General features: G+C 45.6%; 1 protein-coding gene across 4 annotated transcripts in view; it reads left to right on the top strand.

Moving 5' to 3' along the window:
• The window catches only part of SIN3A (SIN3 transcription regulator family member A), a 37,992-nt gene that overhangs the window by 6,525 nt on the left and 16,870 nt on the right, over positions 1-14,597 (top strand). For 3 of the 4 annotated variants that reach the window (XM_088148366.1, XM_088148365.1, XM_088148367.1), the window contains exons 2-7: positions 7,544-7,765; positions 8,222-8,398; positions 11,427-11,533; positions 12,800-13,082; positions 13,403-13,651; positions 14,104-14,256. In XM_088148366.1, coding sequence (XP_088004492.1) covers positions 7,577-7,765; positions 8,222-8,398; positions 11,427-11,533; positions 12,800-13,082; positions 13,403-13,651; positions 14,104-14,256 — 1,158 coding nt within the window. In that variant the 5' untranslated portion in view covers positions 7,544-7,576. Of the gene's footprint in view, positions 1-4,752; positions 4,861-7,543; positions 7,766-8,221; positions 8,399-11,426; positions 11,534-12,799; positions 13,083-13,402; positions 13,652-14,103; positions 14,257-14,597 lie in introns of those variants that run through there. The other variant, XM_015890478.3, reaches the window with a different exon arrangement.

Genomic DNA, 14,597 nt, shown 5'->3' with positions numbered 1-14,597 from the left:
GCTCGAGCGTGCAGGGGGCGGGGCGGCCGCCGCGCCGCCAATCGCGGCTCCGCAGGTTCCTCGGCTCCGCCCCTTCGCTCCCGACCGGCCGCCGCGGGCAGCCGTGCCGCCCCCGCTCTCCCCGCACGCTCCTCCCCCTTCCCTCTGGCCGCCGCGGGGGCGGGGCGCCGCGGGGCTCCTCCCCCTCCCGTCATGCCTCCCCCCTCCGGTGGCTTCCGCCTCGGCCAGGAGGAGACTCCTCCCCCGCGTCGTCGCGGAGGGGCGGGGAGGGGCCGAGCCGGTCTCCGGGCTGCGGTGGGCCCCATAATCCCCAGCCCAGCGCGGGTCTCGGCTGCTTCTCCCTACGGGGTCGGCCAGCCGCGCTGGAGTGCTGCAGCCCCCCCTCCGTGGCCTCTGGGGCGGGGGCTGCAGCTCCAGATGTGGAGCATCCGTTCTTCGCTGGGGGTGTCCTCTGCCCCCCCCCCGCCAACATCGCCCTTCCTCTTTTTCTCCTGTTTTCCCCATCCGAGAAGCCAAGGGGCGGGGGGCAGCCGGAGTCCTCAACATCTGGAGAGCAACAGCTGGGAGAAGGCGGCGGGGGGCCTGCGGCCTGGGGTCCACCCCGTCGCCCTTTGGGGAGGGCGAGCGCCGCTTGCAGCTCCGGGGGCTGCCCGTGGAGGAGGGGAGCGCCCCGCAAGCCCCACGAGGGCTTCCCTCCATCCCCCCCCCCCGTACTTCGGAGCCAGGCAACGCACACCTGGCGGAGAACCGAGTCCTGCTGAAGGGAAGGGGCTTCTCAGGAAATGGGGGGCTTCCTTAACGGTGGTAGCAGCAAAGGGGAAAGGCCGTGGGGGGCTTGGGCAGTTGGCCGACGGGGTTCTCTTGGCACTCTTGAGGCTCGCTTCGAATTCACAAGGGGAAGGGATCTCAGAGATGCTCTAATCCAGCGTTTCTCCAACTTGGCCGCTTTAAGACAGGTGGCTGGCTGGGGAATTCTGGGTGTTGAAGTCCACCTGTCTTAAAGCAGCCAAGTCAGAAACGCTGCAGTCTAATCCCACCTTCACCAGTAGAGGAATCCCCACCTCCTGCACGCCTGATAGACGGCCGTCCAACCTCTGGATAGGCTCCGTGGTCTCCTAACGTTCTTCCTTCGCTTATTTCTTTAAATATGTGCTTCGGAAGCTCCATTTTATATGCTGCCCTCCAGTTCAGGTCTCCCGTGCAGGGTGGGGTGGGGGGCACATCACTGGGGGAGGAAGGGAGGGAGGATGAATGTCCCATTTTCTAACACATCTGCAGGTGGGAAACGTAGCGTCCCTGTGCCTGCTGGAGAAATCTATTGAGGATCTGGTGGCAACCCAGACGCTCCGGGTTAGTTGAGGGTATCGGGGACACCCTTGTGAGACCTTAGCGGACCTTTGCATATCCGCTCCTTGCTGTTCAGCCAGTTGCTTTGAATCTTTTTTCAGTCACTTGCCTCTTTGCTGAGTTTTCTGTCCTCAGATGCTCCATATCTCAGCACCAACAGGCAGTCCTCGGCCAGACACCGGGGTGTGCTAAAATGGGATTTACTCCTATTAAGTCTCCTCTTGAGTGTGCTTTGAATGGAATGATTCAGTGTGCAGTCTTTGAGAGAGGCTGTTTAAATATAATAGCGTTAGTGGTATGAAATCTTGTGGGCAGGCTGCTGGCAGACCTTTTCCTCTTGTTTATTTCCTATTTTAGGAATGTAAAGCTTAATTAATCCCATGGTCAGAAATAGATAGGTAGCTTAGCATGGATGAGTGAGCACCTAATATTTCTCTCGGTTACGAGAGTGTTTCTTAACTGAGCTAATTTTTTATCTGAAAAATCTGAGATTTCTTCAACTTTTATTCTGTATTACTAGATAAATGTGCAGGAACTATTTCCAGAGTCCTTCATAATGTTGTGATTTCTTTATACATGGTTTGCTGTCACGATGCAAACTCTATCAAAAATGCGGTAGTATAAATCGTTCATTTGGGCTAAAGTTTCATCTTATTTTTTTGCTGCTTGGATACCAAGCTAAAATGGCTTTGAGCATGTGACATATGTCAGGTTCACGTAAGTATGATGCTAAGCAGTGATTTGTTAAGTAATCTACATCTTCACATCTTGAACTAAAACATGAACTAGGTTTTATAAACCACGTAGTTGTGTTTGCATAACACACTTAAGCTGAACATAAGCCATGTTTTGGTTTAGCGCAAAATGCTTAGATGCAAGTCTGCATCGATTCAGAGGCATACAGATAGAATAAATAAATAAAATGTGGCTAGCATCTTAAGGGCTATTCAGCTTTGAACTCAAAACTCATGGAGCCAGACTTAAATGTAACTCACTTTCCAATCAGTGGGACACACTTCCTGGCAAGCCTATTTAAGATTACAGATGATGAGATGTTGGATGGAAGCTTCTTATATCTTGAAGGAAAAGTTATACACATCTGAATTTCCAATATTTATTGGACTTTCTTTTTTTTGCCCATTCCGATGCATTATAGAATGTAAAAGTCCGGTATCAGATCCACTATTGCTTCAGTGAGCTTTCCAACAAGTCTAATGCAGCAGCAATAAAATTAGTCCATGTGCTGATTAATAATATACATTTTAGGGATTGATGTCATAAGCCATCCTGTTACATCCCAGATGTGTTGGATGAATTGATATATTGAACTAATGTTCAATATGTCTAGGTCAGTGTTTTTCAAACTTGGCAACTTTAAGATGTGTGGACTTCAACTCCCATGCTGGCTGGGAATTCTGGGAGTTGAAGTAGACACATCTTAAAGGTGCCAAGTTTGAAAAACACTGACCTAGTTGATGTCAAAGTGAGGAAAACTCTCATAGTCACATAAGGTTGTGGAATGTATGAAAACTACTAAAGGCCCTGATACAATCACATTTTTAAAATTTGTAATAGATATGTCTTAATTAATTGCTTTATATATGCTGTATGGTATTATAGGAAAAATAAATATTCTTCTTGTACGGGGATGTTCTGAACTGACAGACCACAGCCTCTTGATATTTGTTGATGAAATCTAGATTAGCTTGTTATTGTGAGCAGAATCAGCGGTTGAAATAATATCTGTACAAAAAATAGCTGTAGAAAGTGAAGAAGCATACAGAGATATTTGCTATAGGTTCTGTATCTATTGCTGGTTCTGTAACTATAGGTGTGAATACGTACAGTTGCTGTTGTTATGTAGAAAGTTTACACCCTCTGTGCTTAGTAAGTCCGACTTGTCTTAAAACAAAAAATTCTTACCGAAACGCTGTATTCCCTGACGGCAGTGGTTGGAGGGTCTTCCGTAAAATGTTGGGACTCTCTTTACGTGGCCATATTCAGATTAAATGCAACAGGTAAAGTAACCTATGATGAATAAGCAGTTTTCAGCTCTGCTCCTGAACTGAGAGTAAATATTGATTGAGAACGTTCAGTTTACAGACAGGTATTCTCTATGTGTTAATTTTATCTAAGCGCTCCCTCAGTATTTAATTAAGAACATCTCTCCAGAATGCCAAGCCCCTGTACTCACTCAGTGTTATCTGTGTTTACTCAGCAGTAGATCAAATGCTGCACGTGAGGACTACTGTTCCTAGGTCAACGTGGGTTAGTTGGCATCTTTTCTTGAAACGCTACTGTAGCCTTTGGGAGGAAAATTGCATTCACGATTCCACGATGGGAAGGTCACAAAGAATTTTCCAGTGCTTGCACGCCTTGCTCTTTTCCAGGGATTTTCAGGTGACAATATGATCCTTTTTCATCGGTTTCGTGAGGTAGTTTGGGAAGAGAAGGTGCTGAACGTGTAAATCTTGCATTCAAGATTCAGTGTTGATGGTAGGGCCCCGCTCAGCAACCCACAGATATTTTCTGCTCTCTCCTGCCCCCCAGGTCTTGCCTGTCTCTATCATGGGGTTCCCATGTTCCAAAAGCCTCTCTCTTCCCACATCCTGCGGAGTAATATCGTCACAATGTTATTCTGAATATTGTAGAGAAAGTGATTCTTTTTTTAAAAAAAAAAAAATGGCGTTCGGTGCCAGCCATTCATGATACATAAAAAGGATACAGAGTAGTTGTCTTTGCGTGGGGCTTCAAGGATGGTCAAAGGCCAGAAATCAATTTTGCTGTTCTTGCCTGTCTACAAAACCCATTGCAAAGCGAGGGAGCAACCTGCTGTTTCCACCTCTGTGGCTCCTGGCGAAGTAGGCTCGCTGCCACTCCTTGGGAAGAGAAAATAATTTGGAGACCGTCGCAGCCAGGAAAAAGGCTCATTTCCCTCCTGCTGCTGAATCTGCTACGTGCACCAGAGCATTTGAGAGAGAGGAGTTGTTTGCTAGCGGAGACCCTTCCTCCAAGGAGCACGGATCACCTACCACCAGTTTAGAGTTGTAGCAGAATAGGCTGGGGGACAAGGGTTTCCCCAAGATGATCTGGTGAATTTCATGATCACGGAGTTTGAATCCGGATTGCCTGTCCCGGCAGTCTTCGTTATGCAAGCTTTGCATCAAGAGTCTTTCTCCTGCACGTTTTCTGGTGGAGGGGAGTGCTCTCTTGCATCAAGCTCCTCCACAGCAGTGTTTTCCAACCTTGGCAGCTTTAAGACGTGTGGATTTGAGCTTCCAGAATTCCCCAGCCAGCATGGATCTGCCAGTCCAGAGTTCTTGCTGTCAGCGGCGACTTGGAATTCACATTTGTGGAATCCTGGTTATAATGTATATCTCCTGCAAGTAAGAAGCTCTTACCTTTGACTCTTTCAGGTCCTAAAATCTGGACCAGCCTCAGAGGTCGATCCAGATCAGGCTTCATCCAGGACTGTCCCTTAAGGATGTCCCAGAACGTGCAAACCTTTGGAATGTAAGACATGTTAAAACTGGCATGGGCAGCCAGCTTTTCTGAATAGTCTTCCTGTCTTGATTGTTGTTCTGATTTACTCCAGCAATGGAAAGCTTTAACCGTTGTGAAGCCAGAACCAAAAATACACCTTACTTTTTTTTTTCCTGACAGATTAGAGAAGGTTCTTAGCTTTTCTTTTTCTGTTCAGTTCTTGCACTATTTTCTTCCTGCGTAATAATTTCAAATCTAATTAATAAAATCCCTTCTTTCGTTCCTCCAGTCATGGCACAAAAGACTAAAAGATCTTCTGTGGGAATACTAACTGCAAGTACTAACTGCTGGTTATATATTCCTTCTCTATGCCAAGTTCAACCTGAGTTGTATTGAAAACAGAGTAGGTGATTTTTTTTTTTTTTTTTTGTCCCATGCTTTCATTTATCCTTAATGTTTAGACCAGTGTTTCTCAACCTTGGCACCTTTAAGCTGGGTGGACTTCAACTCCCAGAATTCCCCAGCCAGCATGGCTGGCTGGGGAATTCTGGGAGTTGAAGTCCACCCAGCTTAAAGGTGCCAAGGTTGAGAAACACTGGTTTAGACCTACCAAGTGGTGGAAAGTTAGTGTATCCTTTCAAGTACCATTCTGGATTTGTGTGTGTGTGTGTGTGTGTGTGTGTGTGTGTGTATGTATTTGCAGTTCCAATAAATACACATTACAAGTTTGGAACGTAGGCCCGGTAGGGACCCTTCTGGTCCCAGCATTGTCTGTTTCCCCCTTAGCAGTGAATCTCCCAGGATCATCATTTGGCGTGAAATGCTTTCTTCAGGTATATTTTCACTGATTAATTTTCACGTGCTCAGTGGCTCATTGAGCATGTTCAATTACTGCAATGAAATGCTTGTACATTTGTATAATTCATCTGCACTGCAGGCAGAAAGAAAAAGCCACAGTCCGGATAGGAGGAATAACGTGTTGCTCCTTAAATGCCTTCATTTTAGGTACTGAAGAGTGGAAATAGGGTAATGTCAGTAAACCTTAAACTGGATCGTATTTCATTTAACACAGATCTGTGGACTTCAGGTTTAAGCAAGAGTAGAAGTGTATTAATTAGGCTGAAGTATCCTTTCTGTTCTACAAACAGAAACTGATCCTAATCAAAGGCAGATGTTGGCTTAAGCATGCACAGATTTGATTTGAGAGTGTGAAGGATGAAGGAAAAAAGCTTGCCTTTAATACATTTGTGTTCTGGCAAGCAAGTTTATGGAGGCCAGGGGGATGGTGCTAGGAACTATTTTAAAATGCTGATTTCAAAAGGATTTTGCTCATCATTCTGAAAGGGAAAAGAGTTTATGATTCTTTAGCGTAGTATCTGTTCCAGCAGCTCTCTGCTGAATCCTGTGGGCAGTTCAGTAGCATCTGCTTCAAAGCATGTGGAAGGTGTGTATATTTGCGTGTGTCTTTGGGAGCAACGCATGGGAGGATGTTTACTATGCTTCTATGCTGCTGAATCTAAGTGACTCATTCATGTAGCTGTGATGCCAGTGAAGCTTACAATAAATGCTTTAAATGCAATTAGTGCTCTCTTCTGACATGTTTCAGAATTAATACGCCAAGTGAAAATTATGCATTACTTAAATCACTTCTATTTAGCCTCCTAAACCACATGGGAGCCTAGATCCTGCAGATTATGATCAAGGTATTTATTTTTTTAAAAAAATTGGAATCCAGAGTATAGAGCAGAAATACACTGGATACACCAACTATCTTTTCATAAGTGTTGGGCTTTTGGTTTAAAGAACACGGCATTGTACTCTTCTTGACATTATTCTTCTATTAAACAATGTTTGGATTAAATCTCCATCTATTAAAAAGGCTCAAATTCAAATCCTTACTGTCCTGTGTTGAAATTATAGAGGATGTAAATTTGCTGGCGCTGTTGAAAGGCTGAAGTAGGTTTTAAAGAAAGAAGAGATGAATTGGGTAAATCAGGGGAGTTACAGACACTAGTAGCAAAACACTAGACCTGCCATGAAAAAGCAAAAACATGGTATCCCTCTATGTCATGGACACGGCCATGTGGTTTTCTAGGCCATAGTGCAGAAGGGGTTTGCCACAGTCTTCTTCCAGGATGCTGACTGCCCAGGATAACCTACTGTCCTATCATTTCCTGGTGGTCTCTCAACCAAGTACTAACCAATCCAACCTCTTCCTTTTTTTTTTTTTTTTTAAGAGCAACTATGGCCAGCTTCATGCTGTCACCTGCTACAGCACCATGAGAACATATGATGGATAGGGCTTTTCTCTTTCCCTTTGCCATCCATAAGGCAGGTTACCAAACAAATCCCTGATAAGATGCGCAGGCTGTGAAGGGCAAGCCACTTCCACTTCAGCAGAGCGTTTTCAGCGAGCCCTCTTTGCCATTGTTGCGTTTGGGCCGTGATAAAATCTCCCCGTCTTAGGAGGCCGGGCTACTTGGTGTGGTAAGGCATACGTAGTTCTCCTACTGAGCTGTATTATTGCCTGTAATCCTCCAGTTCTGGGGGTCTAAACTGTCTCTTCAACCAGGAAGTCGTAGTCCAAATGAATAACCAGAGGTGTTCCTTCGCTGCCCTGCCTTCTTGACGTTAGACGATCGCTCAGATCGTTAAGGTCGGGAGGGGATGGCCAATCGTCTCTATTCGCTCCTTTCTCTCTCTCTCTCAACAGGTTTTGTAGCACTTTCCTGAGCATGAATTCAGAATGAAGCGGCGAGTGGAGGAACAGGAGTCACCTGTATATGCGTCACAGCAGAGACGTATCGCCAGCAGTGCCGAACCCTTCCAGCACCAACATCGCGTGCTTGCTCCAGCCCCTCCTGTATATGAGTCTGTTTCGGAGACCATGCAGTCTGCTACTGGGATCCAGTACTCCGTCACTCCCAGCTACCAGGTAGAGCTGCTTCATGTCCCCTTCTAAAGAACTGAAGTGACCCACATGCTCCTGGGAGAAGGAGCTGCACAACAGCAACAGTTGTGTTCTCTCTTCTGCCTTTGAGAAATGGTATTCTTGTAGTCCTTGTTGGGAGCGGACACTGTTTTGATACACAATGCTTATTGGTGCAGTCCCCTGAATTAGTGCCCGGTGGCCGTAGCAAGGACGCATGCAGCCACGTCAAAGGGTTTTGAGCTTCTAACCCACAGAAGTTTGGAGAAGACTTCCTAACATCCTCAAGATAATACCCGATAGCAAAGTTGTAGGTTGGACTGTTAGCTGGTTCGGCTAATGCCCTCACCCAAAAGTCTTTTTCGCCGTAGCTGTGAAAGAAGGCTTTCATGCACCTGCTTGAACGTGGGCAGGATCCTGCTGATCCTAACCTCTGTGGCTTGTCTTGCCTTGCCTCACCAGGTGTCAACCGTTCCACAGAGCTCCAACAGCCACGGGCCCACTTTAGCCACCGTCCATAGCGGGCACCACCACCCCACCCCTGTTCAGCCCCACGGGAGCCAAGTGGTGCAAAGCCACGCTCACCCGACCCCACCAGCAGCACCAGTCCAGGGGCAGCAGCAGTTCCAGAGGCTGAAGGTAAGTCTCATAGGAGGGGTGCAGCTCCTTTTAATAGTAAACTATTTCTTGTGGGCTCAAGGGGACTGGTTCTCCCAGCTGACTTGATGTGCTTCCTGGAGCAATCTTTTGCCATATTACTTCCAACAGGGTTTCTGGAATTCTTATCTTTTAAATGTTCTGGTCTCATCTTAGGCCTGAAAGCCAGCTGAGTGACTTTAGGCCAGTCCCCCCCCCCCCCCAACTCTCTCTTTCAGCCCAACTCACCTCACAGGATTGTGGTGGTGGGGAAAGGAGGAGGAGGAAAGAGTATTAGGTACTTTCACCACCTTGAGTTATTTATAAAAATAAAAAAGGCGTGATAAAAAAAATCTTAAAAAAAAAAAGAATGGCTTGCTGGCAAGTTTGTAATAAGGTCAGAAGTTTTACCCCTGTCTTCTGTGGCAGGATTGCTCTTGATGGTGGACGGTTAGCTGAAGTAAATGATGGAATAAGGAGCAAGGATGCACGCTGTGGGTTGCAACAGATTTTACAAAGCCGATTTTGTAAACTCTTTGATAAAACCTAAGAGCTTTGGTTCATTCAGGATTTGCTCTTTGGTTTAAGCCAGCGTTTCTCAACCTTGGCGACTTTAAGATGGGTGGACTTCAACTCCCAGAATCCCCCAGCCAGCATGGCTGGCTGGGGGATTCTGGGAGTTGAAGTCCACCCATCTTAAAGTCGCCAAGGTTGAGAAACGCCACTTTATCAGAACTGGGCATCTGGGCCAAGTCGGCAGTAATAAAGGCATTTCACCACTGAGCTGATCAAAACCTTGCCTTTCTTTCACACACGTACACTCTGTAACTACAGCAGGGAATATTTTACACTTTTCATAACCCCCTCCATTTGTATGGAGAACCCTTTGCAAGTTTCAACTTCACTCTCGTTGGCAGCCACAGCGGGAAGAGACTCATACTGTAAAGCATCTCCAAACTAGGCCATAAATGAAAATCAGTGGTTTTGCGCACGTTGGTTGAGGTGTCTTTTGATATCCGGTGATCATCCCTTTTGTCCACATTTGTACCGTTTGTGCTTTTATTGATTGATTTGATGTATACAGCCGCCCTTCTTGCGAAGCAGCCCTTTTATACATTCTTAGGTCTTTGGATTTATTTGTCGGTTTATTTGCGGTCCACTTTTGGACACAATCCTCTTCATACGTCTGTGTTGGAAAACGAGCGAGGGCTCCGTGCTCGTTCACTCCTCTCCCTCTTCCGTCCTCAATTGTGTAGAAAATGAAACTGCTGCTTTGTGGCTACTAACAGCTTTGGAAGAGCTTGTGTGGAGTTGTATTTAAGGCAACTTAGCATTTAATCATTTTCCTGAATGCGTTGTGCTGAGGGGTGCAAAAGCATAAAGCTTTGGAAGCGAAGTCAGTTCTGTTCGCTGTTTTCTGGAGAATATGTTGGGAGCATGTTCTCCAGAAAACGATAGGATACCTCTGGTCCTTTTCTTTTTATCACGATCATTATTACTGATAGCCTTAAGTTGAGATTAACCCTCTCTGTTTAGGCTTATTACAGCTCATTTCTTTTTATTAACCAAACCCATCTTACTGATCCTATGGAAGTTCAATTATTTTTCTTAAAACGTGCTGCACAGTTATGGGTTCATAAATGTTCTTAGGCCCTTAGTTAGTGAACATTTAAATAAGGTTAACCTTTATCAGTATTTTATCCCTGATATCTTAGTTAAGTTTACTCTTATTTTAATATTTTTATTATCTTAAGGACTACACCTATCCCTCTTATTGCACTTACGCATCTATTGAATCTTTTTGCATTGGTTTTTCATTTCTGGGTGTGTTTTATAATTTCTGTTATGAAGGTGTGTTAATCACTGGTCAATGGCCATAATGCATGGGTTGATTGATAACAGAATCCCTCAACTGATCATTGCGACTAGCAATAGGATGTGTGTGTGTGTTGTAGATGCGGACCGATTTACACTCCTTTTACTTTAATTGCACAAAAGTGGTTAACAGAACAAAGGCTTGCAAAGTAATAGTAACGTCACTATGTTTTTAAAGCACAGTTACCAAGGATCCATAAATAGTTGCACAAGTGTTCTGTATTAGAGAGCTGTGAAAATCTAAGGCATATTATTGGTAGAAACCTGACTGTGTGTGTATGTCTGCTCTTCACCTTTGATGTTTTCTTTTCTGTTTTTGTGTTTACTGGATAGGAGTTGGGAATGTTTTAAGTGTTGTTGCCATTTATTTAACTATTTCTAAACCGCTCCACTTTTTTCAAAATAAAGGGTTTTCCCAGGGTAGCCCACGGAGGACAGTTCAGCTGAAAATTTGATTTCCACTTCAGCATCCAAGCTGAAATATCTGATTCGAAAGTGATGCTTAAGCTTGCTGTTCCTTGGCATAGAACAATCTTACAGTTCAGCTTTAGTTCTTTGTTCAGCCTCAAGTGTTGAACAAAACTTTCCAGATATGAACCCAGAGGAAATATTGTGAAACACCCATATACCAAGACAGAAATTCAAAAGTAGTTTTGTAGCTTGTCTAAAATGCAGCCTAGTAGAGCAGTTTGGAATGGACAGGCTGTGATCCAGTTGATCATTCTCAAGTTCAGCAGCCTGTCTGCTAAGACGCATCGGAGCCAGGGCAAGTGGTCCATCAGAGTTGAACTTCCCTCATGGAAGTCATCTCTTCCAGTGCTTCATGCCAAGGGAGGCTCCCTTACGTTCCTACAATGTGCAGCTTTTCCTAGCAAAAACAACAAGAAGACCCACTGCAGGAAATGGGGACTAAAAGGGCAGCCTGCCTGTCCCGCTTCTGTGGTAGGGGCCATAGGGCACCCATCACGTCCACTGGGCCCGGGAAAGGATAGTGCAGGAGCGCTCTTGAGAAGAACAAACTGACCAGGTTCAAAATGACTTGCTTGCTGATTGTATCCTTTGTAGTAGCTCAGGGCATCTGTGGGGCTAACCTGAAAGATGGAGACGAAACGTTGTTGGAAAGGGATGTTTTTAATTCAGCTTATTTTGGCTGCAGGTAGAAGATGCCCTTTCCTACCTTGACCAGGTGAAGCTGCAGTTCGGTAGCCAGCCTCAAGTCTACAATGATTTCTTGGACATCATGAAGGAGTTTAAATCTCAAAGGTATAATGAATGGCTGCTTTTTTATTTTTATTTTCCTTCCCTTGAAGGCAACTCTTCCCTCCCTTTTTCTTCTTCTTTCTTTTTCCCTTTGCATCCAAAATTCTCCCAGTAGCACAGCTTTCTGTTTCAAAACCTGAAAAGGCCCAAGAAAACTCTGCTTGCCAAAGTCAAAATCTGCTCAAAAATGTGTTAACTCAAGTTCTAAAGCACAGTCTGAAAGACAGCTAAGTGATTAGTGCCTTGCTAAAAAAGGAGAAATTAGAATTGTAGATATAGACAGCGAAGCGTATATATGTAGCTCCCGGAGAGCTGTGATAAGTCGAAATGTTCTTGTTTTCTGCTGTTTTCTTATATTTCTACTTCTTTCTTCTTCTTCTTTTTGACTATTTGAAACCAATTAGCTCATCTGGTTAGATAGGCGTGGCAGGATAAGTTGTAGCAGTTTTATTAAAAAGCATTACTACTGTATCAACGTTATTTAGGTAAAGTAATTTCTTTGAACTGTGCGGGAGCCATTTCCGAACAGCAGATATTTAAAATTCCAAGAAGCAGTTTGGGGGCACACACTGTATACCAGTGTTTCTCAACCTTGGCCGCTTGAAGATGTGTGGACTTCAACTCCCAGAATTCCCCAGCCAGCATGGCTGGCTGGGGGATTCTGGGAGTTGAAGTCCACCCATCTTAAAGTCGCCAAGGTTGAGAAACACCACTTTATCAGAACTGGGCATCTGGGCCAAGTCGGCAGTAATAAAGGCTCATGCTGGCTGGGGAATTCTGGGAGTTGAAGTCCACACATCTTCAAGCGGCCAAGGTTGAGGAACCCTGTTGTATATTACTTTGGAGTAGTCAAGAGTTTTATACTGGTACATCGATTGGTTGTTGGGAGTCACAGTGAAGGTTTAGAGATGTGCCAGGTGAATTTGGGCATCCAGCTTAGCTGTAATGCATGGATTTGGCTAAGGAGTTTGAATCTGATGTGAATGCAAACTCAACAAACAGTACTGAAAATAGACTATGATGTAGCCTAAGACATAAAACTCAACCAATCCTGCTGTAGTCTACACTTTCTCACAAAATACTAATGACCGTGTAGGTTTCCATACGTTTATTTTCCTCAACAGCTACTGTAGCATCTAGCGGGCTTTGTTTTGTGTTCGTAGCCATAAGGGACGCATCTTCATACAACATGCCTTTATGCATATTGAAATCTGCGGCAGGCCTCTGATGTCTTCCTTTTCCTTTCCCTTTCGCCGGATTCCCGTGCAGCATTGACACTCCAGGAGTGATCAGCCGTGTCTCTCAGCTGTTCAAAGGTCACCCAGATTTGATCATGGGTTTCAACACCTTCCTGCCTCCCGGGTACAAAATTGAAGTCCAGACCAACGACATGGTGAATGTAACAACCCCAGGGCAGGTTCACCAAATCCCAGCCCACGGCCTCCAGCCGCAGCCCCAGCCTCAGCCCCAGCACCCGTCTCAGCCTTCAGCACAGTCTGCTCCCACCCCAGCACAGCCAGCGCCACAGCCGCCACCTGCCAAGATCAGCAAGGTAAGGGCAAGTGAAATAGGCAGGCTTTGCTTGGAAACAGGAAAGCGTGGGGCTTGAGCGCGATGGATTCCCAGCACTGGAGGTGATAGGAGGTGTCGTTAAAGATGGAGTTTCCCAAATAGCTGGAACATTTACTAGGGATCAAAACCCATTCAATGTAGCTGGACTGATTTTTGAGTAAACATCTCAGGACAGGACCTCTTCTGTTGGATGGAGAAGATCAGTCCTGCTTTGGGGCAGGTAGCGTCTTTCCTCATCATTTATAATGGCCTGTTCCTCTGGGCTAAAGCCGTCATAATCCGTTTGCTCTGCCTTTTCAGCCGTCTCAGCTGCAGACACACACGCCCACCAGCCAGCAAACTCCTCCAATCCCCTACGCGTCCCCTCGCTCTCCACCAGTGCAGCCCCACACGCCTGTGACAATCTCTCTTGGAACCACACCGTCCCTCCAGAACAATCAGCCAGTTGAGTTTAATCATGCCATCAACTATGTCAACAAGATCAAGAATCGTTTCCAAGGACAGCCGGACATTTATAAGGCTTTTTTGGAGATCCTCCACACGTATCAGGTGAGTAAGCCAGCTATTCATTTTAAGGCTGCTCTGAATTTGGCAGCTGAACAGAAGAAGGGTGTTTGGCAAAGCAGAAGGAATCTTGTTAAATAGGCAGTGGGACAGATGGCTATCCCTGCTAGCGTAGTTAGTTGGAATTGATGGGTTTGCTGAAAGAATAAGACTTTTTCAGTAAGTTTGAAAAACTGAAATAGATGCAGGTGGACCTAGAGAGAGATGATTTGCCACTCCAGTATCTGGTGCTTGGTGACAACTTTGGGGCAAAGCGCAAACCACCTCCAGTGTCTTTTTCAGCTCATCACTTGCTACTCTTATTTTGAGATCTCCAGCAGGGTGCCCTCCTTCCTCCCTGCCCCCAGGCTCAAAAAGCAGAAACAGGTGAGGGGCAGCTGCTAAAAGTTTTAGTTTCTTCTTCTTCTTCTTGAACCTTCTCCTCTCTCTCATAACAGAAAGAGCAGCGAAATGCCAAGGAAGCTGGTGGGAACTATACCCCAGCGTTGACTGAACAGGAAGTCTATGCCCAGGTGGCACGCCTCTTTAAGAACCAGGAGGACTTGCTCTCCGAATTCGGGCAGTTCTTGCCAGATGCAAACAGCTCAGTTGTGAGTGACTTCTAATTTGACTGCTTGCTTACAGGGGATCTCTGTCAAGGCACTGCTATGTGCCCTGTTCTTTTTGTTCCAGTATGACTTGCACAATATTGAAATGGGCTAAGGAACCTTGGGGTATCAATAAATACATCAGAGCGGGTTGGGCAGGTGGCTTCCTTTCAGGCTTTGTAACAGAATGTGAGAATGACTGGGGTGGAGGGGCGAGGGCAAGGGTTAGGGAATGATCTGATAAAAGGGGGAGGAGTCCCCAACTGAGTAACGGACAGAGAAACTTGGAAAGGAGCCACCCTAACTGACCAGGTGGTAAATAGGGATGGCAGGAGATTTGTACT

The sequence above is a fragment of the Python bivittatus genome, unplaced genomic scaffold, assembly GCF_059951505.1.
Source record: "Python bivittatus isolate LINGU-HERP-01145 unplaced genomic scaffold, Pbiv_v1 ctg000530_np1212, whole genome shotgun sequence".
Classification (NCBI taxonomy): Eukaryota; Metazoa; Chordata; class Lepidosauria; order Squamata; family Pythonidae; genus Python; species Python bivittatus.
This window is presented reverse-complemented; position numbering and strand designations above follow the sequence as displayed.